The sequence below is a fragment of the Camelina sativa genome, chromosome 5, assembly GCF_030686135.1.
Source record: "Camelina sativa cultivar CO46 ecotype springtype chromosome 5, ASM3068613v1".
Lineage (NCBI taxonomy): Eukaryota > Viridiplantae > Streptophyta > Magnoliopsida > Brassicales > Brassicaceae > Camelina > Camelina sativa.
The window spans coordinates 12,435,733-12,459,339 of NC_141884.1; the positions used below are offsets into that span (position 1 = coordinate 12,435,733).

Here is a 23,607-nt window from a genome sequence, read left to right on the forward strand (position 1 = left end):
AAAAGAAAACCAAATTACAATATTGATATACAAAATATGCATTAGAAACAACATTCACCAACATTTACAAGTGAGAATGTGTTATGTGCTTAAAATCTTCTTCATCTAAATCTTTCTAATGAATAACCACATTTCACATGTTCACTTCTATATATGCTCCAAAATTTTGACTCAACTTATTTATTTTAAGACCTACAAATGTCACATAAAGAAAAAGTTAAATATTACAAAATGTAGAAAATTATGAGAGAGGTAGAATATGATGTTTGATGAAGACTTTGTCTAGCTATTTATAGATAAATTTGTAGTAGTATGAGAGGTTTTTCAGTTTTTTTTTTTGGTCAAACATCATAGGAGTTATGATTACATTTCAAAGAATAAATATACCCTTGGTGGCATCGATCGACACCATGTTTTTCCGGTTTGGTCGGATTTGATTTAATTGCTGATTGGTTCGGTTTGGTTCAAGGAAATCCCTAATTCGTGTTTTAAGTGTCTGAGACGAATAAAGGGTTTCAGAAAGTCTCTTTGGTCACCGTTGAGTGGAAAAGAAAGAGAGAAAAGAGAGAAAAACGTTCTTGAGATTTTCTGGGCTTGTTCTTGGAGATTTTGGAGAGATCTGAGGCAGTAGAAGTGTTAGCTGTTGCTGGAAACGAAGGGGGAGCTTCTGGAGGTGTTGTTTTCCACGTTTCTCAATTCAATCTTCCTGTTCTTGAGGTGAGTGCTTGACCATGGTTGATCTAAGCATGAGATCTCCTTTGTTTTGTGTGATTCCTTGTGGTTTGTGGTGTTTGCTTGCTTGGGTACATTGTATTTGTGATTTCTAGTGAATTCCGAGATGGTTAGACGTGTTTGGAGTCGAATTTGTGTTGATTGGAATTGGAGTTCGTCACTGTGTTTCGTGCAGATCGTGTCTGCAGAAGAGGCATCGATCGATACCACTCTTGAGGAGCATCGATCGGCACCGTCTTGAGTAGCATCGATCGGCACCATTCAGCATCGGTCGGCACCAGTTCCTATAGCATCGGTCGACACCGAGTTAGCATCGGTCGACACTAGTACCTGCCGAGTCTTGTTTTCCTGGTTTGATGTATTGATTATGTTCTTGTTGTTTGTTGACTTGGGAGTCTCATATGCTTGTGTGTATAACCCAGTAGATGGGAGGACGGCCTCACTAAGTATTTATGATAATACTTACGCATCTCAATTGTTGTTTGTGGTGTGCAGGTAAAGGCAAAGTGTGATCGTGGAATCAAGGCGATGATGAAGGGATGTTCTAGAGGCTTGATTGATTGTGGTTTAGCAGTTGTTAGGTTGCTAGATTAAGTCAATGGAACATTGTAGGTTGTTAACTTTTGGTTACTTCTTTACTTGGATTATGGTGTTATTGGTTATTGGTTTTTAATTGTTGGAATTCTTTTGGTTTAATGGAAATTTGTTTTATTTGGTTATCCGCGGTTATGATTGTTGATAGGATGTTAGTGGGTATGGGACCACTAGTAAATTAAGGTATAAAAAAAAACGGGAAGGGTTGTTTCATTTTGGTATCAGAGCCCTTACGGTTCTAGGTTTGGGTTCGCTAGGTTTCTGTTGTAGATGTTTGGGATTTGCATGCTTGATTGATTATGTGAGTTAGTCAATTGTGTGTGGCATGGAGTCCTAGAACATCCTCTTCAAGCCTTCAATGAGATTCCACGGTGAGTTATTGTTATGTTTCTTTGTGTGGTTTTGATTTGTTTTCTGCTTGTTAGCCTCTGTTCTTGGAAGATCAGTGGTTAAGGTGTTTGAGTTGTTGGTCGTGGACGAGGATGTGGTCGTGATCATTGTCGGGCGGGTCTCGAGGCCAGAGAGTGTGTGGTCCAGAGTTCCACGAGGAGGTACGTCAGAGGGTCGCAAGCGTATCAGGAGGGACCAGAGAGGGTTAGCCGGTGAGCGTGCCGGAGGTGCTGGGAACCCAGGTGTGGGGTTGCAGCAGGTGGAGCCCAGGGTCGAGATGATCGCTTGGTGGATCTGTTGGCGTGCTGTTAGAGCCGTTACCGAGAGGGGTACCAGTGTAGGCTCCAGTTGTGCCGCATGTGGCGGGGTGCAGCCAAGGGCTGTGGATGTTGAGGACTTTCCACCTTATGTTAGGAGGATGGAGCGGTTGTAGATGACCGGTATGAGATTATTCTCAAGAGGTATCGGGCCTAGAGAGGTGGATAGGTGGACATATACAGTTGGAGCAGATATTTCTCTGCTTGGTGGTTAATCCAGTTGGATATTATAAGCTGAGTGGGCAGGTGTAACCTTGCAATGTTATACTTGGACCACAGGAGGTACTTGTGTCGAGAGATGTTTATAGTCGTTAAGGATTATTGCTCCTGAGGGGATGGTGATTCCCCTGAATACCGGTAGCTCGAGGAGCTGAGGGCTCCGAGAGTGGCAGAGGGGACGTTGTTCTCCTGAGGGGATAAGTAGTTCCCCTGATACCGAGATCTTGAGGATTGTGGTCCAAGAGTGAGACGGTATAACTCGAAGACGCTGGTCTGAGAGTGAGATCGGTATGACTCGAAGGTTGCGACCTAAGAGTGGAAGAGTTAGGAGCAAGCAATGTATAGAACGTGAGTGTAAACATAACGACGGAATGTAAGCCTCGAGAGTGATGGTGGTTTAATCTTGGATTTTAGGATTATGTTGGCCGGTGGGCCAGGGTTTTATGACCGGTGCGGTCAAGAATGTGTGGCAGATGTGCCGGGATTGTGTGGCCGGTGGTGTCGGAGTCCCGGAAAGGGGAGTTGCAGCATGTATGAGCCGGAAAAGGCATGTTTGCCAGGTACATAAGATTCACAAGAAGCCTTCATGGCAGGATAAACTAATCGTTGCGACGATGGTGGATGAAGTTCATTGGAAATGGACAAGGTTACTAGAATTAAGGTTTTGGTAAGCTTGCTGGGGGGGGGGGGGAAACAAGTCAAGTAGGTTAAGTTGGCGGTCTGCAAAGCATTTGATACAGTGAATCGGAATATGCGAACGTATGGTACTTGTTTGTTTTATTACGCTCGTATTGATGATTTGCTGTGGAGAATAGCTAAGCGGAAAGCTAATTTTGGATTAATCTATCTTGTGGAAGTTTTCCCTAAGAGACAAGTTACTAGAGGTTCTTGGACGAACAAGAGGGTTAACATTTAGGTGGCTTCGAGTTGATGTCGGCATACTTGAGTGTTTGTTTGGCAGAGCTGAAGAAGCAGCTAGAGGATCTGTTGAGTAAGGGATTCATCCGTCCTAGTGTATCACCGTGGGGAGCGCCGGTGTTGTTTCTGAAAAAGAAGGATGGGAGTTTCAGGTTGTGTATCGATTATCGGGGTTTGAACTGGGTCACTGTGAAGAACAAGTATCCTCTTCCTAGGATCGATGAGTTGTTGGATCAGTTGAGGGGTGCTACTTAGTTCTCTAAGGTGGATCTGGCATCGGATTATCATCAGATACCGATAGATGAGGCAGATGTGAGGAAGACTGCCTTCAGGACGAGATATGGGCACTACGAGTTTGTGGTGATGCCGTTTGGGTTGACAAATGCGCCAGCTGCGTTTATAAGATTGATGAACAGCGTGTTCTAGGAGTTTCTGGACGTGTCAGTCATCATTTTCATCGACGACATCCTGGTATATTCTAAGAGTCCTGAGGAGCATGCAGTACATTTGAGAGCAGTGTTGGAGAAGCTGCGGGAGCAGAAGTTGTTTGCTAAGCTGAGTAAGTGCAGTTTCTGGCAGCGTGAGATGGGGTTCTTGGGTCATATTGTTTCAGCTGAGGGAGTTTCAGTGGATCCAGAGAAGATTCAGTCCATCAGGAGTGGCCGAGGCTGCAGAGTGCCATTGAGATTCGGAGTTTCCTGGGGTTAGCAGGTTACTACAGGAGGTTTGTTCGGGGTTTTGCGAGTATGGCACAGCCGATGACTAAGCTTACAGGGAAGGATGTCCCGTTTGTGTGGTCACCAGAGTGTGAGGCAAGTTTTGCAAGTCTCAAGCAGATGTTGACTACCACGCCGGTGTTAGCACTGCCTGAGCAGGAGGAGCCTTATGTTGTGTATACATACGCTTCTAGAGTGGGGTTGGGTTGTGTACTTATGCAGCAGGGGAAGGTGATAGCCTATGCTTCGCGGCAGTTGCGGAAGCATGAAGCTAATTATCCTACTCATGATTTGGAGATGGCAGCAGTGATCTTTTCTCTTAAGATTTGGAGATCCTATCTGTATGGTGGGAAGGTACAGGTATTTACAGATCACAAGAGTCTGAAGTACATTTTTACTCAGCCTGAGCTGAATTTGAGGCAGAGGCGTTGGATGGAGTTAGTAGCGGATTATGATTTGGACATAGCTTACCATCCTGGTAAAGCTAATCTGGTTGCAGATGCCTTGAGTCGGAAGCGGGTGGCTTCGGCTCAGGAGCAGGATATGGAGGCGTTGGTAGGTGAGATTAGTGCATTGAGTTTGTGTGCTATCTCACAGGAACCTTTGGGTTTGGAGGCAGCTGATAGAGCGGATTTGTTGAGCAGAGTGAGGTTAGCTCAGGAGAGCGATGAGGGGCTGGTGAATGCCTCTAAGGCTGCGGGTGCAGAGTATCAGGTTTCTGCTAATGGTACTATCCTTGTGCATGGTCGGATCTGTGTGCCCAAGGGTGAGGATTTGAGTCAGGGGATACTGAGAGAGGCTCATTCGAGCAAGTTCTCTATTCATCCAGGAGCGACCAAGATGTACCGTGACCTCAAGCGGTATTATCACTGGATCGGGATGAAGAAGGACGTAGCCGACTGGGTGGCGAAGTGTGATACTTGCCAGCTGGTGAAGGCGGAGCATCAGGTTCCTGGTGGTTTATTACAGAGTTTACCCATTCCAGAGTGGAAGTGGGATTTGATCACGATGGACTTCGTGGTAGGTTTGCCTGTGTCGAGGACGTTTGATGCTATTTGGGTCAATGTGGACCGTTTGACTAAGTCTGCGCATTTTTTGGCCATCAAGAAAACTGATAGAGCAGCGGTTTTGGCCAAGAAGTACGTGAGGGAGATAGTCAGATTGCACGGTGTGCCTGCTAGTATTGTGTCTGATAGAGATTCCAAGTTCACCTCGGTGTTCTGGAAGGCATTTCAGGCGGAGATGGGCACGAAGGTGCATATGAGTACAGCCTATCATTCTCAGACGGACGGTCAGTCAGAGAGGACAATCCAGATTTTGGAGGATTTATTGAGGATGTGTGTGCTGGATTGGGGTGGTCATTGGGCAGATCACTTGAGCTTGGTGGAGTTTGCTTATAACAACAGCTACCAGGCTAGTATTGGGATGGCTCCTTATGAGGCCTTGTATGGGAGGCTGTGTCGTACACCATTATGTTGGACTCAGGTGGGGGAGAGGAGCATATTTGGTGCAGATTTTGTTCAGGAGACCTCGGAGAAGATTCGGGTTTTGAGGCTGAACATGAAGGAGGCTCAGGATCGGCAGAAGAGCTATGCTGATAAGAGGAGAAAGGATCTTGAGTTTCAGGTTGGTGATAGAGTGTACCTCAAGATGGCCATGGTGCAGGGTCCGAACAGGTCATTGACGGAGACTAAGTTGAGTCCAAGGTACATGGATCCGTTCAGAGTGGTTGAGCGGGTGGGACCAGTGGCATACCGGTTGGAGTTGCCTGAGGTTATGCGTGCGTTCCACAATGTATTTCATGTGTCGATGCTGAGGAAGTGTCTTCACGAGGGTGATCAGTTGTTGGCTAAGATTCCTGAGGATCTTCAGCCTAACATGACTTTAGAGGCGAGGCCATTGAGGGTGCTCGAGAGGAGAGTCAAGGAACTTTGGAAGAAGAAGATTCCTTTGATGAGAGTCCTGTGGGACTGTGACGGAGTAGAGGAGCAGACTTGGGAGCCCGAGGCGAGGATGAAGGCAAGGTTTAAGGAGTGGTGTGAGAAGCAGACCGCGACTTTAGCTTGTCTAGCCGGGTCCGGGTTGTAGTCCGTGGCTGGAGCAAGTACGGAGTATTCCAGCCCATCTCTCTTGATATTTGGTCGCTTAGGGGTGGTTGGTTGTGCGACTAAGTATCAAGATGAGGTGGTGCTCGGGATGCGGGTTGATGGCTCTGGTTGTTGTATTTTTGCTTTTTCTGATGTAATTTCGTTGAGATTGTAACGATTATGACATTTTTGAGATTAATAAGATGAGTATTTTTCCTTTATGTTTGACTGTTGTTGTCATGGGAAAAGAGAAATAGCTCAGGTTTCTATTTTTGGAAAGTTTCCATAAATAGAAAGTTTCCACAAAAGGAAGGTTTCCAGAATCAAAAGTTTCTAAAAAGGAAAGTTTTGTGGAAATGTTGAGGTAGATCTAGCCGGGAGATACTCGTTGGCATCAGTATTTGTTTTGCTCAAGGCCGTGCGGGCCCAACTCACGTGATACCGATAGCTCGATGGACTTTGTGGCCAGAGAGTGGGAGTGGTATGTTGCTTCGGATGACGATCCGAGAGCGCGCTTGAGGGTGACGACCCAAGAGCGGGATATGTGAGGCTCCCTAGATACCGTAGCTGTTAGCCGAGGCTCGGCAGTGAGCCGGTAGTCTCGAGGGTTGCGACCCGAGAGCGGGGGGAGTGTGTGTGAGTGACTTCCTGGATGCCGTAGCTTAAGGCGGTTGGCCTGATAGCGAGCCGGCATGATTCGTTGGTCGCGACCACGGACGGGGGAAGCACTGAGTTGTGAGCAAATAGTGTTTATGATGCGAGTATATTGGCTAGAGGGAGACCTCGAGGGTCAGTCGGAGGTGTGCGGGCTGTTGCGACAGTGGCACAGGAAACCTTGGCTGACGGTGTTTAGTCCGGTCTAGGGACGTGCGGGCCGTGCTGACGGTGGCACGGAGGTCCTTGGCAGATGGACGGTATTGCGGGATTCGGGGACGAATCCTTATTGGTGGGGGAGAATTGTAACATCCGCGAACCAATTTTTGTAAATTTGGTGTGGGTGTCGATCGACACCCTTGGTGGCATCGATCGACACCATGTTTTTCCGGTTTGGTCGGATTTGATTTAATTGCTGATTGGTTCGGTTTGGTTCAAGGAAATCCCTAATTCGTGTTTTAAGTGTCTGAGACGAATGAAGGGTTTCAGAAAGTCTCTTTGGTCGCCGTTGAGTGGAAAAGAAAGAGAGAAAAGAGAGAAAAACGTTCTTGAGATTTTCTGGGCTTGTTCTTGGAGATTTTGGAGAGATCTGAGGCAGTAGAAGTGTTAGCTGTTGCTGGAAACGAAGGGGGAGCTTCTGGAGGTGTTGTTTTCCACGTTTCTCAATTCAATCTTCCTGTTCTTGAGGTGAGTGCTTGACCATGGTTGATCTAAGCATGAGATCTCCTTTGTTTTGTGTGATTCCTTGTGGTTTGTGGTGTTTGCTTGCTTGGGTACAGTGTATTTGTGATTTCTAGTGAATTCCGAGATGGTTAGACGTGTTTGGAGTCGAATTTGTGTTGATTGGAATCAGAGTTCGTCGCTGAGTTTCGCGCAGATCGTGTCTGCAGAAGAGGCATCGATCGATACCACTCTTGAGGAGCATCGATCGGCCCCGTCTTGAGTAGCATCAATCGGCACCATTCAGCATCGGTCAGCACCAGTTCCTGTAGCATCGGTCGACACCGAGTTAGCATCGGTCGACACTAGTACCTGCCGAGTCTTGTTTTCCTGGTTTGATGTATTGATTATGTTCTTGTTGTTTGTTGACTTGGGAGTCTCATATGCTTGTGTGTATAACCCAGTAGATGGGAGGACGGCCTCACTAAGTATTTATGATAATACTTACGCATCTCAATTGTTGTTTGTGGTGTGCAGGTAAAGGCAAAGTGTGATCGTGGAATCAAGGCGATGATGAAGGGATGTTCTAGAGGCTTGATTGATTGTGGTTTAGCAGTTGTTAGGTTGCTAGATTAAGTCAATGGAACATTGTAGGTTGTTAGCTTTTGGTTACTTCTTACTTGGATTATGGTGTTATTGGTTATTGGTTTTTAATTGTTGGAATTCTTTTGATTTAATGGAAATTTGTTTTATTTGGTTATCCGCGGTTATTGATTGTTGATAGGATATTAGTGGGTATGGGATCACTAGTAAATTAAGGTATAAAAAAACGGGAAGGGTTGTTTCATTTTATATCTTTAAATTATTTTAGAATAAATTGATTTGATCTTTTGGCACAAAAACTGTAAAACAAATATTATGATTTTTTTGTCAACAAATAATTAATATAATATTATAATATTTGTATAGCTTGAAATTAGTAAAGAATTTAATAACCATCACATTATATTGATCCAAAATTATGATATTAATATTTAAATCTTTAATTATCGGAAATGTATATTGTCCAAAATTGTAATATTAATTTTAATTTTTTCTTATTTGCAAATTATAATGTTATGGTAATTATATAAAATATTACCAAAAGGACATTATTTGCACACCCTAACGCCCGCCGCCCGACTAAACATACCAACCTTGAACAGAGGAGAGGTAACTGGGGCACATGATTAGTATTTATATATTACTAAAAGGACATTGCATATATAAATGTCATTATATTTTTTAGTACAAAAATATCATTTAAACTTAGTGAATATGAAAAATAATGTATGTAATTTGAGAAAAATGAATTAAAAGAATTTAATAATTGAGAAGTGAAGACATGTGTTGAAAATATACTCGGCCAAATGTCGATGTGTTATGCAAAGTTAAGAAAAAACCTTCTCATATTATATAAGACTAGGCGGAAACCTTGGACGCAGTGATGAATAAACTTTTGGAAAACTACATAAGATGGTACAAATTCTTGGGTCTAAAGCACGAAAGATGGTAAGGCTCCTCCTTCTTGTAATTACAGATCCCTTGTGCCTAGCTATTCCATCAAGTCATATTCTCTTGTTGCCACTTGTAGGTCACCGCATGTTGAAAAAGAGATGGACCCAAGACGGAAACTGGACTACATTGGACTGTATCTTTTATTATGGGGAGAAGCTGCAAACCTATGATTCATCCCGGAATGCTTGTGCTACATATTTCACCATGTATGGCTTTGGTTTAAATATTCTCTAAAATAAAATCTATGTTGATTTAATGTTATGGTAATTGATAAAATATTACCAAAAGGACATTATTTGCACGTGATTAGTATTTATATATAATTACTAAAAGGACATTGCACATATAAATGTCAATATATTTTTTAGTACAGAAATATCATTTAAACTTAGTGAATATGAAAAATAATGTATGTTATTTGAGAAAAATGAATTAAAAGAATTTAATAATTGAGAAGTGAAGACATGTGTAGAGTATATACTCTGCCAAATGTCGTCGTGTTATGCAAAGTTAGGAGAAAACCTTCTCATATCATATAAGATTTAATAAACTCTATAAAAGATAAGGATAGACAATGATATTAGTAATATTTTAACAAGGTACATATAGAAGATAGATAAACATATATATTAGGCTCTATAATTTGTGTATTACAGAGGTTGACTAAATATAAACAAACAAAAAACAAAATTAAGCAAAATTTAAGCAAAAGCTAAGCCATTGCTCAATTTGGTATAACACATGCATTTTACATTATTTGATCTAAAAATATGAATTTAGATTGTCTACATAAAATAAATACCCAAATTTGGTGAACATAAACTATTACTTTTCAAAGAGAGTTAAAATTTATCAGTTTTAGATTGATGTCTAAAGTCAGGTTTGTGAAGATTTGGACGACACAAAATAAAGATATAAGATGTTGAGATGAAAAGTGTGATAAAAATTTTAAGTAGTTAGTATCTATGATAAACACGAATCAACCGAAGTAGTCTGCTCATTTAAATTCAACAATATCATATTCGAGTTAGAAAGTATGGGACAAATCACTATATTCAAAGTCTAACTCAAATAGTAATAACAGTTTAATAAATCACTTTAGGTTATATGGTTTTCTTAAATTTGTGTTATTTCAGCGATATATCTAAAAGAGTTGTGAGATCAATTCTAGAAAACTGATGATGTTTAGTAAAAATCTTTATTAAAAAAGTATCCTAGAAGTTTTAAACCCCAACTTTATTGTCTAAATTTTTGGTTAATTCGATTATATAACTCAACATAATATATACAACAAATCCAGAAAAACAAACCCAACAAATTCGATTATTAATAACGAAGTGCGTGACGTTTCTTTGAGACCTAAACGCCGCGTAGTGCAACAAGTAACTGTTGTTTATGATACGACACGAAATAGTCCAAGCATAAATTAACTGTTACCGGAGAAAGAAAGAGAGAGAGAGAGAGAGAGATGGATACGCCGGCGCGTGGGCGCTTGCTACCGTTCTCGGAGAAGGAGAAAACGGAAGAAGAGTCTGGAACACTGGAATCGAGTCTCTTACAGCTAATCGATGACAATCGTCGATCGTCGTTACATCTCCGGGAAAAAACCGGTACGTGAACCGAACTCATTCCGAATCAAAATCGAGAGAATAGATAAGTGAGATTCACAAATTGGAAAAAAAAAAACAGAGAGATCGAGGAAGGAAGCGATCAGACACGCGGCGAGAACGGCGGATCTGTTAGTGAAGGCGGTGAACGGAGGAGTAGAGGAGTGTTTCGTCAACGAGAAACGGATTGAGTCGGAGATTAGGAATCTGGCGGTTACGGTGGCGCGATTCGGGAAACAGACGGATCAGTGGCTTGCTGCGACTCACGCCGTTAATAGCGCCGTTAAGGTTTTCTCATCATCATCTCTAATACGAACGGGTCTTCTAAATTGTTTGTGTTTTGTTCAATGATGGATCTGTGTTATATTATGGTTTCTTGAATTTCACAGGAAATTGGGGATTTTGAGAATTGGATGAAGACTATGGAGTTTGATTGTAAGAAGATCACTGCTGCAGTTCGCAATATTCATGATGATCAATAAGAGCAACTTGTTGTGACTCATTGATACAGAGTTGTTCTTATACGCATTGATTTAGTGTTGCTCTGTTTGAATGTAGTGCATCAGATTGGATCAAAGAGTTTGGGACTCAATCGAATTCACTGGTTCCTTATGAGAATATGGCATCTATAGTTAGACAGTAGAGAGCAAGTATGTTTTGTACAGATCGATCATGTCCTTGTTGGGAAGATCATCCCCCCGAAAGTTATTTCTGTCTGGCCACAGGTTTATCTTAGCCAGTTCCTTGTCGGGTTTTGTCATTATGAGTGATTCAAGAGATTCTCAATCCTTTAGCTTCATGAGCTTACTTATTCTTTAGCTTGAGTAGGCTTCATCAAGTCTTTCTTATCAGACGGAGTCTACCTTAGTGTGGTTAGGCTGCTTTAACTAGTCTGACATAGTTTCTGAAAAACCCTATGCACCTGCATTTTTGAATGGTCTTTCTTTTCATGTTTAGGTACAAATTTTAACATAAAGCGGAAACATCATCGAATTTGTCTCTTGAGTTCTCAATAGCAACCTATATCCCATAGACCATCATGCATCTATCAGAACAGTTTACAGTAGCCAATAAAGAAACGGGCCTAGAAAACCTATTTGAATTCATTCACCAAATAGGACCATGTAGTCCGTGTTACAGTTCCATATTATGAGCCAATCACCAAACTCCAGTAGTACGGGAAGAGTTACACGTTGATGCACAGAAAGTAAGAGCAATCCATGAAGGTACGAAAGTGATATGAGTTCATGAAACGAGAAAGAAGGCATACAAGTAAAAGTAAATTCTTGAAGCTGCATATCCAGTATAGTATATAAACAATTAACGTAATATCCAGAAGGAAGGCATACCCGCTAATCCGCTATGCTGGTTCTTTTTCTTTGCTTCTTTTAATCAACAAAGTTTTCTTCCGTGACTATGTTTCTCAAAAAAATAAGTAACATTAATGAGAAAGGAATATCATCCATCATCCCGGAGCTTATGTAATTCTCAATTAATTGATTAAACCAGTGACATGACATTCAAAATATTTTGATCTTCCTTTGTAAAAAAGTCATCAGTAAACAACTCGACCAAATGCAGTAACATTTTGTGATGAGAATTCCAACAAGTAATTTCAAGCTTTTGAGTCAATCATGTTCCAATGCTAATGTCACAACTACTAATTATGTCATGCTTATTCCATAAACTTTGTCAAATCATATCATTTCTCTTGCAAGAATGTCCAACCACATTTAACAACATAAAAAATATGTAAAAAAATTATCATCATCAAAATGTTTCTTCTTACAAAAACAATGACGACCAACTAAAATTCATGAGCAAAAAAAAAATGGACATGATATACAGAACTGCTTTTCCTAGCAAGCAGATGTAAGCATATTGAACTCACCATTCATATTAGGTGCTCCGTCATAACATTGTCTATTCACATTTGTTAAGCTTAACCTCAAATAACAAATTTTAAGCTTGGCAAATGTGAGAGGACAAGGTTATGATGGAGCAAGTAATATGAAATGTGAATTTAATAGGCTTAGATCATTGGTTGCTAAGCTAAGCAATTCTACATATTATATTTATTGTTTTGCACATCAACTTCAGTTGGTCTATCGTTGCAGTTACGGAAAAAAAAATATATATGTTGATGTTGATGACTTTTTTTGACATGATTCTACATTGTTAAATGCGGATGGAGCTTCTTGCAAAAGAAAAAATATGCTTCGAGAAAATTATTAGAAAAACGTGTTGGATGGACTTAGTAGTGGTGACATTAGAACATGATTGAATCAAGAGATTTCTTTTATAAAGCTTAAAATAGTCTTCCGTTTGGTTGAGTTGTTTTCTTGAGTATGTATATTCAAATTCTTGATAAAAATTACTTTCTATAGTCACCACTATCTACTAAGTATTTAGTATTTTTCTAATAAAGGTGTAAATTGTGTGGATTCTAATAAATTTCTACCAAGTCTCATGTCTAAAAAGACAACGATCCAAGAACCGTTTGCACCTATATATAAACTAAGTTTCAACCAAAAAATAACCTGAGAAGTGAGAATCCGTGAACCTTTCAATACTCGAGCTTCCATGGCGAATGGAAAGATAAGTCTCCAAACAAAAGAGCTGATCGAAACAAACATATACAAGCTTCATATATACCTGCACTGGAAGCATAACACTGGTGATCACATAAGTGCTCTGTTTTTTTTCTAAACAGTCATTACAAAAATACATAAACCAACAACCGTCTCAACCCTAAAGACATCAGGACCACAATCACGGCCTATAATCTCAAGAAATTACCTCCGGCCAATATTAAAACAAAAACAAGGATTCTGTTGATTTTGCTTTCAAGATCCATATGCATTAACTTTGCAAAAATAATCCATTAACTAATTCATACGGAGATGAGGAACAAATATATACCTATACATATATGCATATGCCTTGCTACATCAGGATCGTCTATCACTCGATCACGAGTGCACTTTTGAATTTCTCTATCGTCATATAGTTTGAAAACTGAAGATGAGATGGTCTAAGGAAACGTTGAGAAGAAACGAAGGTGATGAATGATGGATGAAACGTTTTATGTACGTGAGGCGTCAGGGTTTTTATAGTTTCCCTTTGGAGAGCCTCGTAGGGTTTTTAACTTTTAACAAAAAAACGTCAAAACAATTTTCCAACGTCTCGTTATTTTTTATATCTATCTAAAACCTACACGTTGTTTAACTCTACCAAAAACGGCACGCAGTTTGAGAGACGAAATTCACCGGAGCTTTTTATGTTAGCGCCGGTTCTAGAACTTAGCCAAGTTTTGTTGGCAGTCTCGTTTCTACGAATTCCAATTCCTTCGCGGGTCTTATGGTATCCGACCCGACTTATCCGGGTCACACCAGCTTTAGTACGCTTCTCTTCCTCCGCCGCCACATTTCAGCCGTCTTCTTGTTCAAATAGCTCCGACCAAATTCTTTCCGATAAATGGGAATCATATCGGAAGAAGAAGGTGGTTATTCGAATTGGGTACGTGGGTACTGATTACAGAGGTAATCTTTTTTTTAGCTCCAGATTGATTTTGACTGTGAATTGAAGCATTGCTATGTACAAAGTTTGTGACTTTGTTCTTCATTTCCAGGTTTGCAGATTCAAAGAGACGACCCTTCTCTCAAAAGTAAGTTTTAAGTCTTAAAGTTTGGATTTTTACTCTTGATCGTGAATCTTAGCATAAACCCTAAACCCTGATTCTTCTACTAGTTCCTGCAATTTCAGATTTCGTGGTTATCTTACCTTGTACATCTCTGTAAAGATCATGTTTTTATGTTCACTAGTATGCTAAGTTGAGCTCAAATGTTTTGAATTTGTAGCTATTGAGGGTGAGTTGGAAGTTGCTATATACAAGGCAGGTGGGATTAGAGATAGTAACTATGGTGATCTTCATAAGATTGGTTGGGCTAGAAGTAGTCGAACTGATAAAGGAGTAAGCTTTTTCTTGCTCCGTTCCATAACTAATGGTCCTCTTCTGATGCATATATATTCACTGTGTAATTTCTTTGATTGTTGTTGTTGGTAACTTGTTTTAGGTTCATTCTTTGGCAACATCAATATCGTTGAAAATGGAAATCCCTGAGACTGCATGGAAGGATGATCCTCAGGGCACTGTTCTTGCTAAATGCATTAGCAAACACCTTCCTGAGAATATCAGAGTTTTCAGTGTTTTACCATCAAATAGGTGAGTGAGAACCTCCAATAATGGTCCTGGTCTTGGTGCTATATGATTCTAGCATTTGAAAAGTTGAATAAGATTTTGAAATCATAGGGTTGCAATCTCATGCTTGACTCATTTGCAATTATAAGCTCTGTATCTTCACAGGAGATTTGATCCCCGAAGAGAGTGTACACTTAGGAAGTATTCGTACCTTCTTCCTGTTGATGTTATCGGGATCAAGAGCAGCTTTACTTCAGATGAGATTGACTATCACATTACGGATTTCAACGAAATTTTAAAACAATTTGAGGTGAGAGCTTTGTATCATTTCTTTGGTTATTAGAGACTTCAAGTTTGTTACATTTTTGCTTCATTGGCTTTGTTTGTGTAGGGTGAATATCCTTTCCATAACTATACACAGCGGTCACGGTACAGAAGGAAATCTGACCAAGTAATAAAACAAAGAAACGGACGCCCTCCAAGGAAACCAAAATCAGTCAAAGCAGCAGAAACAGAGTTTACAGAGGAGAACCACGGAGAGATTGAAGAAGAAGAAGAAGAAAAAGAAGTGGATGGTGAATCTGATGAACATGTTCCTCCTGATTCTGATAATTCCCAGGTGAACAGTCGTGCAAGATGGTTGTATGAGCCAGATGAGACAGATAAGCTGAGCGGTGCTCATTTCAGAAAAGTGTTTCGTTGTAGTAGTGGAAAGCTGGAGAATTCACTTGGATTCGGCTTCGTCGAGATCTCCATATGGGGAGAGTCATTCATGTTACATCAGGTAATGTATATATACAAAAAACATGGATTGCTTATAGTAGTGTAACTAGAATAGTATCATTGTTAATTTGTAATATGTTTGGACGTTAGATACGGAAGATGATTGGGACAGCTGTGGCAGTGAAGAGAGAGCTGCTTCCTAGAGATATCATAAGACTATCACTGAACAAGTTCACAAGAATCGTTTTGCCTCTAGCTCCATCTGAAGTACTGATCCTGAGAGGAAACAGTTTCGAAGTGCGTAGATTGCCTGAGAGGCCGGGGGTGGAAGCAACGGGTGAATCAGAAGAAGTGGAGAAGGAAATAGAGGAGTTTTACAGAGCAGTGATGGTTCCACAAGTGAGTATATTCTTGGATTCTGAGAAATCTCCATGGAAAGAGTGGGTGGAGCATTTGGACAGGAACGATGGTTTGATAGACGAGGAATTGAAAGATGTAAGGAGAGGTTGGGAAGAGTGGAAAGCCGCAAAACCATGGATGGCCAAGAAGAAGACTGAAGATGGTGATGAAGAGGTCAGTTCTGTTTCAGTAGCTGTTCATTAAGCTGTATGAGAGTCTTAACATTAATTACATCCATTTTTTGTGCACCTTTGATAGAATTTGTTATATGATTGATGTTTCATTTGCAATCTGACAAAAGTTTTTTTTTTTGAGAAGCATATAAAGTTTCTTGACTTCACATTGTTCTTGATTCACACACACATTAAGGTCTCTCTGTTTCAATGCAATGGTAAAATTTTGTTTTTACATTTTACCTTTTCGAACATTTTTCAGTTTTTTTTTTTTCTTTTTCTTTTGTAAATCGTAAAAGCAAACACAAGCTCTCTTAAGATTGTTGGTTCATTTGGAACAAGTAAACAAGAATTCTTTATACAAATAGTGGGTACACCTTTTTGAGTGGCTTGATTAATAACTACTCAAGGTTGTGTATATAAGTGAAAGAAACAATTCCATAAAACGGTAAAGGCTATTTTAAAGCTAAAGAAGTCGAACACACAATACACAAGTAAATCATACGATTTGTATCCAATGCAAAGTTTGGTTGTCCTACAAATGGAGAAAGTGACCTTGTCTCTATGGCGTCATATCTGATGTCACTCATGCGTCAGAGATATATGTCTTGTTAATTTGCATCATAAAGATATCAAAATCACAATCAATTAAGTAGGGAAGTTAGCAATGAGTAAATGATGGGGTTACATGAAGACGTGTAATCATTCATTGAATGTTTTTTTTTTTTTGTTAACTTTGCTTCGTAACGCTTCTCTTAGTCACACTCTTCGTTTTGACAATGCAGCACATCTTCGTCTCAACATGTCGACTTCAAGGATCATTAAATTGAATTCTGTTGGAATTTATTGTCTCTTTGACTCTTGGCGTTATACGATATATGTTGTAGAACATTCTTTTTCCATTCATATAGAAAAAAAAGAAAACAAGAAATTACTTTGTTTCTGGAACGAAAAATTGATGATTAAAGTATTGATTAACATGATGAGAGTATCAAATATCAAATATAAGAAAATCCAGTATACAGCACCCGTTAGATACATAGATCCTCACAGGGCCATAGATGTATACGTACGTGTACCGTGGTCATTGCCAAGACAACAATTAATACATTTTTTAATTGATTTATTTCGTTAGTTATAGTGAGTTAAGCCTTAATCCACCCTCTTATCTGAGCATCCACAAAGTTGCCAAGGTATTTGTAAGCAGCCTCCGAGGGATGAATTGAGTCCCAAAACAAGTGATCGGAGTGATTCGGACAAGTCTTTGTAAGGGGATTGCACATGAAGGACGTTTCCATGTATCCTGTTCCGCAACATCCTTTCTTCGTCTCCTTGAATCCTGTTTTCATTTGTACGACGATGAGTATATATTGCATAAATTAGCAAGATTGTAATTTAGATGACTTGCGTGGCAAGGAAGAAATGTGGTATATACCATATTTGGTAGGATTTTGGATCATGTCCATCACAGGGTCGTAGACGTTGGCGTAAAGGAACTTGCTTCCCGGTAGAGACGCTTCGATCTCAGGCAGTTTCTTTACTAGTTTCTGATTGTACAAAACGGAGTCTTTGTTCTCTTGTTCCACACAAAATCTAAAAATGTTTCTCATTTTCGCGGTCATTTGGATTGGTAAACATCCCATAGGCGGCAACCCTCCAACCACAATATTACGGCAACCTAAACTATAAAGCTCCTGCACATACAAGAGGTAAAGATTTGAGAGTCAAAAAATAAATATCAGCTACTGGTATCAGACCTAGAGGAAGAAAATATATGAGATTTTTACCCGGACAAAACCGTCAAGCCTCTTGAGGACAAACTCTTGGTAACCATAGATAGTAGGATACTCAAGACGCCTCGTGGGGATATCATAAAAGTTCAAGATGAAATCGTTAGGCCCTGCGCTTATGACCACTAAAGCGTTGTTAATGATCTCCATTGCTTTCTTGTCTCCTACGATACCTTTGAGGCGAGCAATGTAATTCTTGAACATGCTTGGTTGTTGTGAGACTGGTATTGCTTGGCTCGAGAGCGAAGTCCGGTCATCGTAACCCGCACCGGCCGATGCAAAACAGACGCCAGTGATAATGTCTTGGTCGGAGATGTTCGGCTGTAGAAACGGAGGAACAAACTCTTTGATGTTAAGTTTGGAGGCAATGACATCAGAGATTACTTTGCCGTTAGAGAATCTTCCGCTAGCTTCATGGCCAGGGAGATCAACACCGTAAGGGAGATGCTTAGCCTTGAAAGGGGTTCGTAAATGGTAGTTGTTGTTGCCTGTATCTGCGGTTGAGTCGCCGAAGATTAGAATCGCTGGGAAAAGCGGCTGCGTTGTGGCATTTGCAGCCGCATTGCAAGACACGATAAGTGTTCCAACGAAGAGACCAAACACTATAGTTTTGGATGTAGACATTGTGAATTTTTTTTGTTGATTTGTTGATTTTACTTTTTTGAATTTGAAATGTACGTGTTTGGTTAGTAATTTATAAGGGAATGAGCTTTGACCTCTGTAGGACTGAGTTAGCATGCTGTTTCTCTTATTTTGTTAGTTTGTTTTTCTTGAAACTGAAAAAGAAAAGATAAAAAGAAAACAGTATCTAATTAAAGATATAACTAGTATGGTCAAAAACAGAAGAACTTGAAACTAAATTGGTCAAAAAGTAAAAAACAATTTGTTGGTCGGTTTAATTAAAAATACAAAATATTTAGCAACAATGAACAATGTACTATATTTAAACTAATGAATGTATTATTTATTAACTTAATTAACTAGTATAACTTTTGGTACAAAAAATTGGGAAATTAAAACAAATACATTTATTCTAATATGGGCCATAAACTTCCTTTGAGTCGAATAGTACGGAGACATGATTGGAAATGGCTATTCATCTTATAATTTGGCCAAAAATTTTGACATTGCTATTTGAGTTTCTTTTTATTTATTTTTTGAGATTATGCGATATTAAATTTCTTACTGATAAAAAAATGTTATATACACAAAGTATGAAAGTATGAAGAAACCGGACAACTAGCAGAATTTGAAGCACCAACCATATTACATATTAATGAAGGTGGTTGATCAAACTCGAGCTCAACCGTGCGGGAACCATAGTTGGAGAAGATCTCCAAGGTTCGACTTAAAGTTCCAACACCGACATTATATGAACAAAGATTCAATTCAGATAGATTCAAACCCAACAAATACACAGATCTCTAGTGATATGTTTACGGCGGTTTACGGAAAAACAATACCGAAAATAAAAATAGTCGTGCCCATGATTATGATCTACTAATATACAATAAAAGATATATCTTACAAAATGTTGACAAAAGAATGTTTATGTAATAAAAGATGTTTACAAAATGTTGACAAAAGAATGTTTATGTAATACCCACTAGTACCAAGACTCAAGATGCTACATGCTAGTAGTCATGTTAAAGACCGTATGCAATTTGGTTAATTTTTTAAAAGGTACTCTGAGTTTATAGACTATATGTAAATTAACATACACACATCAGATAGCTTGTTTAAAAGCGTGAGTGTAAATTGGACAGGCCACCTCAGTGGCCACGTATGGTATCATCTATCGTAAGTTGTTTCGTGGACTTAACCATTGATCATGACAACAAATTTTAAAGAATGATACATTTCTATCTCCAAGTTATTTACACCTAAAATTTATTTTAAAAAGCTGGTTGTATACAATCACATCTAATTTTTTTTAAAAAGCTGGTTTATTTTATTTTCCTTTCATCTAGCTCACATTAAAATCCATACAATTTAGATACCTGGATTTTAGCATACGATAGAAAAAAAAAACTATTCATATGGATATGTCGTGTTACTATCATGTTAAAATCTTATGCCAACTCGAAATTGCAGCTATATATCACATATTCACATATATATAGTCAGTACCAATTTTTTTTTTTTTTTTTTTTTTTTATCACATAGTAGAACTTACACTGTTACACATTCCTGAACATGAGTTCTAACTCGGTAACAACAATATAGTGCAAATATGCTAAAGTATACATGTCCCATTTAGTTACACAGCTTAGTGTGAATATAAAATAAAATTCCTGTAAAAAGTATCCATTAATTGCCAAAGTTTTATGGCGGCATAAATTATGTATAGGTATGAAGCTCAAATCTTAAATTCTGCGTAATACATTGCATTGTCTTGATCTCGACCATATATAATTGGTTAAGATCTCTTCTGTGGGTGAGAACGTTCACGTCGTCTCTCTCTCTCGCAATATGTTCAAACCGACGTCTAATAATAACTTACACCAAATAAACATATCTGGACGACATCATAGAGTAATAGAAATAATTCGATTTAGGTGAGAGTATATTGATTGTTGATAGGGTCCCCATAAAATTACTTAAATAAGAGCCGCATGATCGATTTCTTGGACCCACGTTCGAACCAACAAGAACACCAACTACGTACCAACAGAATATTATGTTTGCATATATTAATTAGGCTCACCCAAAATTTCTTCAAGTCCTTTTTTTCCACTAATAATCAAACAAGGTCGTTTAGAATTCTTCAGCATTCATAAATGATCTAGCACTAATTCAGCAACAATGATAATAAAGGATCTTTATTTTATGTTTTCGTTAAAATAAAGGATCTTTATAAAAATTCGATTTCAGTATACATCATTTTGTTTCTCTCTATCTAATTTTTTACATCCTTACTAATCTCATATACAAAAAAACCTGAGTACCGGTTACTCTTAAACCGGTTTATATCGGTTAAATACAAAATTATGGATGTTACCAAAACATATTGCTTAGCCTGATAACGACGGAAAACGCTACGTTTTGCCATTAAAAACTTCTTGTTCTACTTCATCTTCTTCTTCTACGGCTTCTGTGAATAGAACTTGCGGTTGCGTAGATACAAAACAGTGGCGAGGACAGCGGCTATCGAACACAGCATTCCCCAATATACCAAAGTGATTTGAAAGCAATGCATCCCAAAACACTTGCCGTCATCCCCGTAGAGAGCGGCTCCGTCGCGGTAAACTTTAGCGGCTAACGTACCGAAAGCAAGAGATCCGATGGGAATGTTTCCAACAACAATATTGTGGTTAACTCCAAAATGCTTCGTCCCAAAAAGCTCTGCGGTCATTGTGACGGATAGTGAAGTCAAGGCGCCGGAAAAGACTCCGATCACCGCCGTGCTGATGAATAGAGAGATATCGGAGTCGACCAGGAGGAGGAGAAACGAAGCTACCATGGCTACCAATGAAACCGCCATAGAGACCGGACTTGATGGCATGTATTTGCTCCTGTAATGAATAAAAATCAAATAAATATTAATTAGCATTCGGACAAAAACTAAAATAGAAATAAATATTACAATAAGCAAAAAAATTCCCGAGAAATTAGGGGATTGATTATAAAGAAAGTGTCGATTTGTCGAAGGTTATTCGATGAATGAGACCGAACACGTTAGATGCAAGGAACGCAACATATGTTTATAATTGTACGTGTAGGTCAACGTAGTTGTATTATTAAGGAATAATTGATTAGGTTTTTAATTAGTAGTATCGTGCTAATTAATTAAAGATTAAAAGGGTAAAAGGGTTTAAAGTAATGTGATTTTTACCTAGAGAAGAAGTAGTCGAGTAACGAAGGAAGCAAGCGGCCAAAAAATCCAAACGACGACGCGAGAGCAACCAAGGAACTAGTTGCGGTGCAGCCGCGAGATTCAGCAATCTGACCAAGGTTGTTCATAAACACTAGCCCCACCGTTGGACCGAATAAATAAAGTCCAAAATATATCCAAAAGTCCTGTTTCTTCCATAGTTGTGTCCACTCGACCTCTTCTTTAACTCCAACTATTGCCTTCTCGAATTCTTCTTCTTCTTTCGTGTGATCTTCTTCTTCTACGAGTTCGAATTTGTCGGGAGCTTCAAGATCGTGTACCTTTTGTTGTGTTTTCCTAGAGGACACAAACTCTTTGAACCAAACTCCAATTGGTATACCGATAGGAGAAAAAAGAAACAGAGTAATGCCGACGAGTACTAAAACCGTAGGAGCTGAGAGAAGACTCGTAGCCACCGCGTAGATCCCCGTGGCTATAGTCAAGACGAACAAAACGATGAACCCTACTTTAACATCTTTAGTAGACGACGTCGTCTTATCTCCTCCGTGTCTCATCAACATAGGAGCCGTCACGAAACAAGCGACCAATGGAACGAGAGAGTTGAGCAAGAGATAACCCGAAGCTGCTTCGCGTGGAGACGAGTTGGAAAACGAGTTGACCATGTCGGTGTATATCTTCCCGCTCAAACCTTGGTAACTCGCCGTGATCCCCACGGCGACTTGACGGTTCATTGGAAAACTGTTGATCGCCACGATGTAACAAGCCGTGTTGATCCAACAGATACTGTTCCCGGCCAAGAAACTAAGACACCAGATCTGTGGGAACGATAATGTAAACATATTTTTGACGATGGAGAGATACTGGAGACCGTAGCCGGCAAAACCTAGTGACCCTCCGACGAGAAGGACAAGAGGGAGAGGAAGATATACGGCGGCGATCCCGGAGATGAAACCGAGTACTTTCCCGGCGTCGGAGGCGAACGAGAGATAGTTTAGCTTAAACTGAGAGATTGAGAGAAACTCTTTCAGCTGTGAAGAGTAAGCTGGGAAACTCAAGTTAGTGCCATTAAAAGATTGAAGCCAGAGGACAGCGACGAGGCTTAACCACGGGAGAACTTTCGGAGACATTGTTTCTTGAGGGTGATATAGAAAAGAAAATAAAAGAATAAGAGATTGTGAAATAAATTGAGGGGGGAGGATTTGTATTTATAACAAAGAGATTATATTACGATTTTATAATCCTAATAGGATTTGATCATATGTCGTAGGTCTGGGCATAAAATCCAAATCCGAAAATCTAAACCGTATCCAAACTGAAATAAGCGGATTTAAATCGAACCGATATTAAAAAAATAACCAAAATTTTTATTATTTTAAATATCGGATATTATCCGTCCGAACCGATATCCAATATATATCCAAATATAACCGAACATAGAAGAAATAGTTTGATATTCCGATAGATATGCCTCATATCTTTTATGTATTTGTATGGTTTTATGAGAACCTTGTCATTTACTTAATTTCTATTTTTTTTTTAAATATTCTATTAGTATGGTTATTTGGGTATATTAAAATTAAAAAGTATTCAAATAAAATACTGTCCAATAACTTTTGGTTTAATTTTGGTTATCGACAATAATATCCAAACCGATCTAAAATCCAAATTATCCGAACCATAATCGATCCAAAATTTATAAATACCCGAATGGATGTTAGAGTCAATATCCGAAAAAATTGAAATCCAAAAAATCCAAACCGAATCATATCCAATATCCAAACGGCCAAGCCTAATATGTTGTGGTAAGGAGAAGGAAGATGTGGTTAGTTTAGTAATACAAGAAAAGGAAAGAGGAGGTTGAGATTTTATTATACATTTAATTTAATGCTGATGTTGCCTTTTTACAAAAACAAAATTTTGTATTTTTACTTGCGTTATTATCTCCTTTGCAAAATAAATAATTAGAAAACAAAATAAATCTTAAATCAGATTCGTACCAGAGAAAAAAAAACTACCTCTACGAAAGAGGAAATTC

The 23,607-nt window shown here is 39.1% G+C and overlaps 4 protein-coding genes across 4 annotated transcripts; 2 read left to right on the forward strand and 2 right to left on the reverse strand.

Moving 5' to 3' along the window:
* Positions 1 to 10,205: 10,205 nt before the first annotated feature.
* On the forward strand, positions 10,206 to 11,250 carry LOC104786627 (biogenesis of lysosome-related organelles complex 1 subunit 1). Its single transcript, XM_010512076.2, has 3 exons — positions 10,206 to 10,454; positions 10,534 to 10,739; positions 10,841 to 11,250. Exons 1-3 carry the CDS (start codon positions 10,313 to 10,315, stop codon positions 10,931 to 10,933), a joined length of 441 nt encoding a protein of 146 aa, XP_010510378.1. The 5' UTR covers positions 10,206 to 10,312; the 3' UTR covers positions 10,934 to 11,250.
* A 2,446-nt stretch (positions 11,251 to 13,696) lies between these two features.
* Positions 13,697 to 16,064, forward strand: LOC104786628 (putative tRNA pseudouridine synthase). Its single transcript, XM_010512077.2, has 7 exons — positions 13,697 to 13,993; positions 14,083 to 14,118; positions 14,312 to 14,424; positions 14,528 to 14,676; positions 14,818 to 14,962; positions 15,044 to 15,436; positions 15,526 to 16,064. The coding sequence occupies exons 1-7, from the start codon at positions 13,732 to 13,734 to the stop codon at positions 15,976 to 15,978; spliced, it is 1,551 nt and encodes a 516-aa protein (XP_010510379.2). The 5' UTR covers positions 13,697 to 13,731; the 3' UTR covers positions 15,979 to 16,064.
* A 762-nt stretch (positions 16,065 to 16,826) lies between these two features.
* Positions 16,827 to 18,400, reverse strand: LOC104786629 (GDSL esterase/lipase At2g30310). Its single transcript, XM_010512078.3, has 3 exons — positions 17,735 to 18,400; positions 17,383 to 17,641; positions 16,827 to 17,286 (listed from the first exon to the last, which is right to left on the reverse strand). Exons 1-3 carry the CDS (start codon positions 18,359 to 18,361, stop codon positions 17,093 to 17,095), a joined length of 1,080 nt encoding a protein of 359 aa, XP_010510380.2. The 5' UTR covers positions 18,362 to 18,400; the 3' UTR covers positions 16,827 to 17,092.
* Positions 18,401 to 20,543: 2,143 nt separating this feature from the next.
* Positions 20,544 to 22,762, reverse strand: LOC104786631 (protein NUCLEAR FUSION DEFECTIVE 4-like). Its single transcript, XM_010512079.3, has 2 exons — positions 21,573 to 22,762; positions 20,544 to 21,252 (listed from the first exon to the last, which is right to left on the reverse strand). The coding sequence occupies exons 1-2, from the start codon at positions 22,697 to 22,699 to the stop codon at positions 20,823 to 20,825; spliced, it is 1,557 nt and encodes a 518-aa protein (XP_010510381.2). The 5' UTR covers positions 22,700 to 22,762; the 3' UTR covers positions 20,544 to 20,822.
* Positions 22,763 to 23,607: the final 845 nt, after the last annotated feature.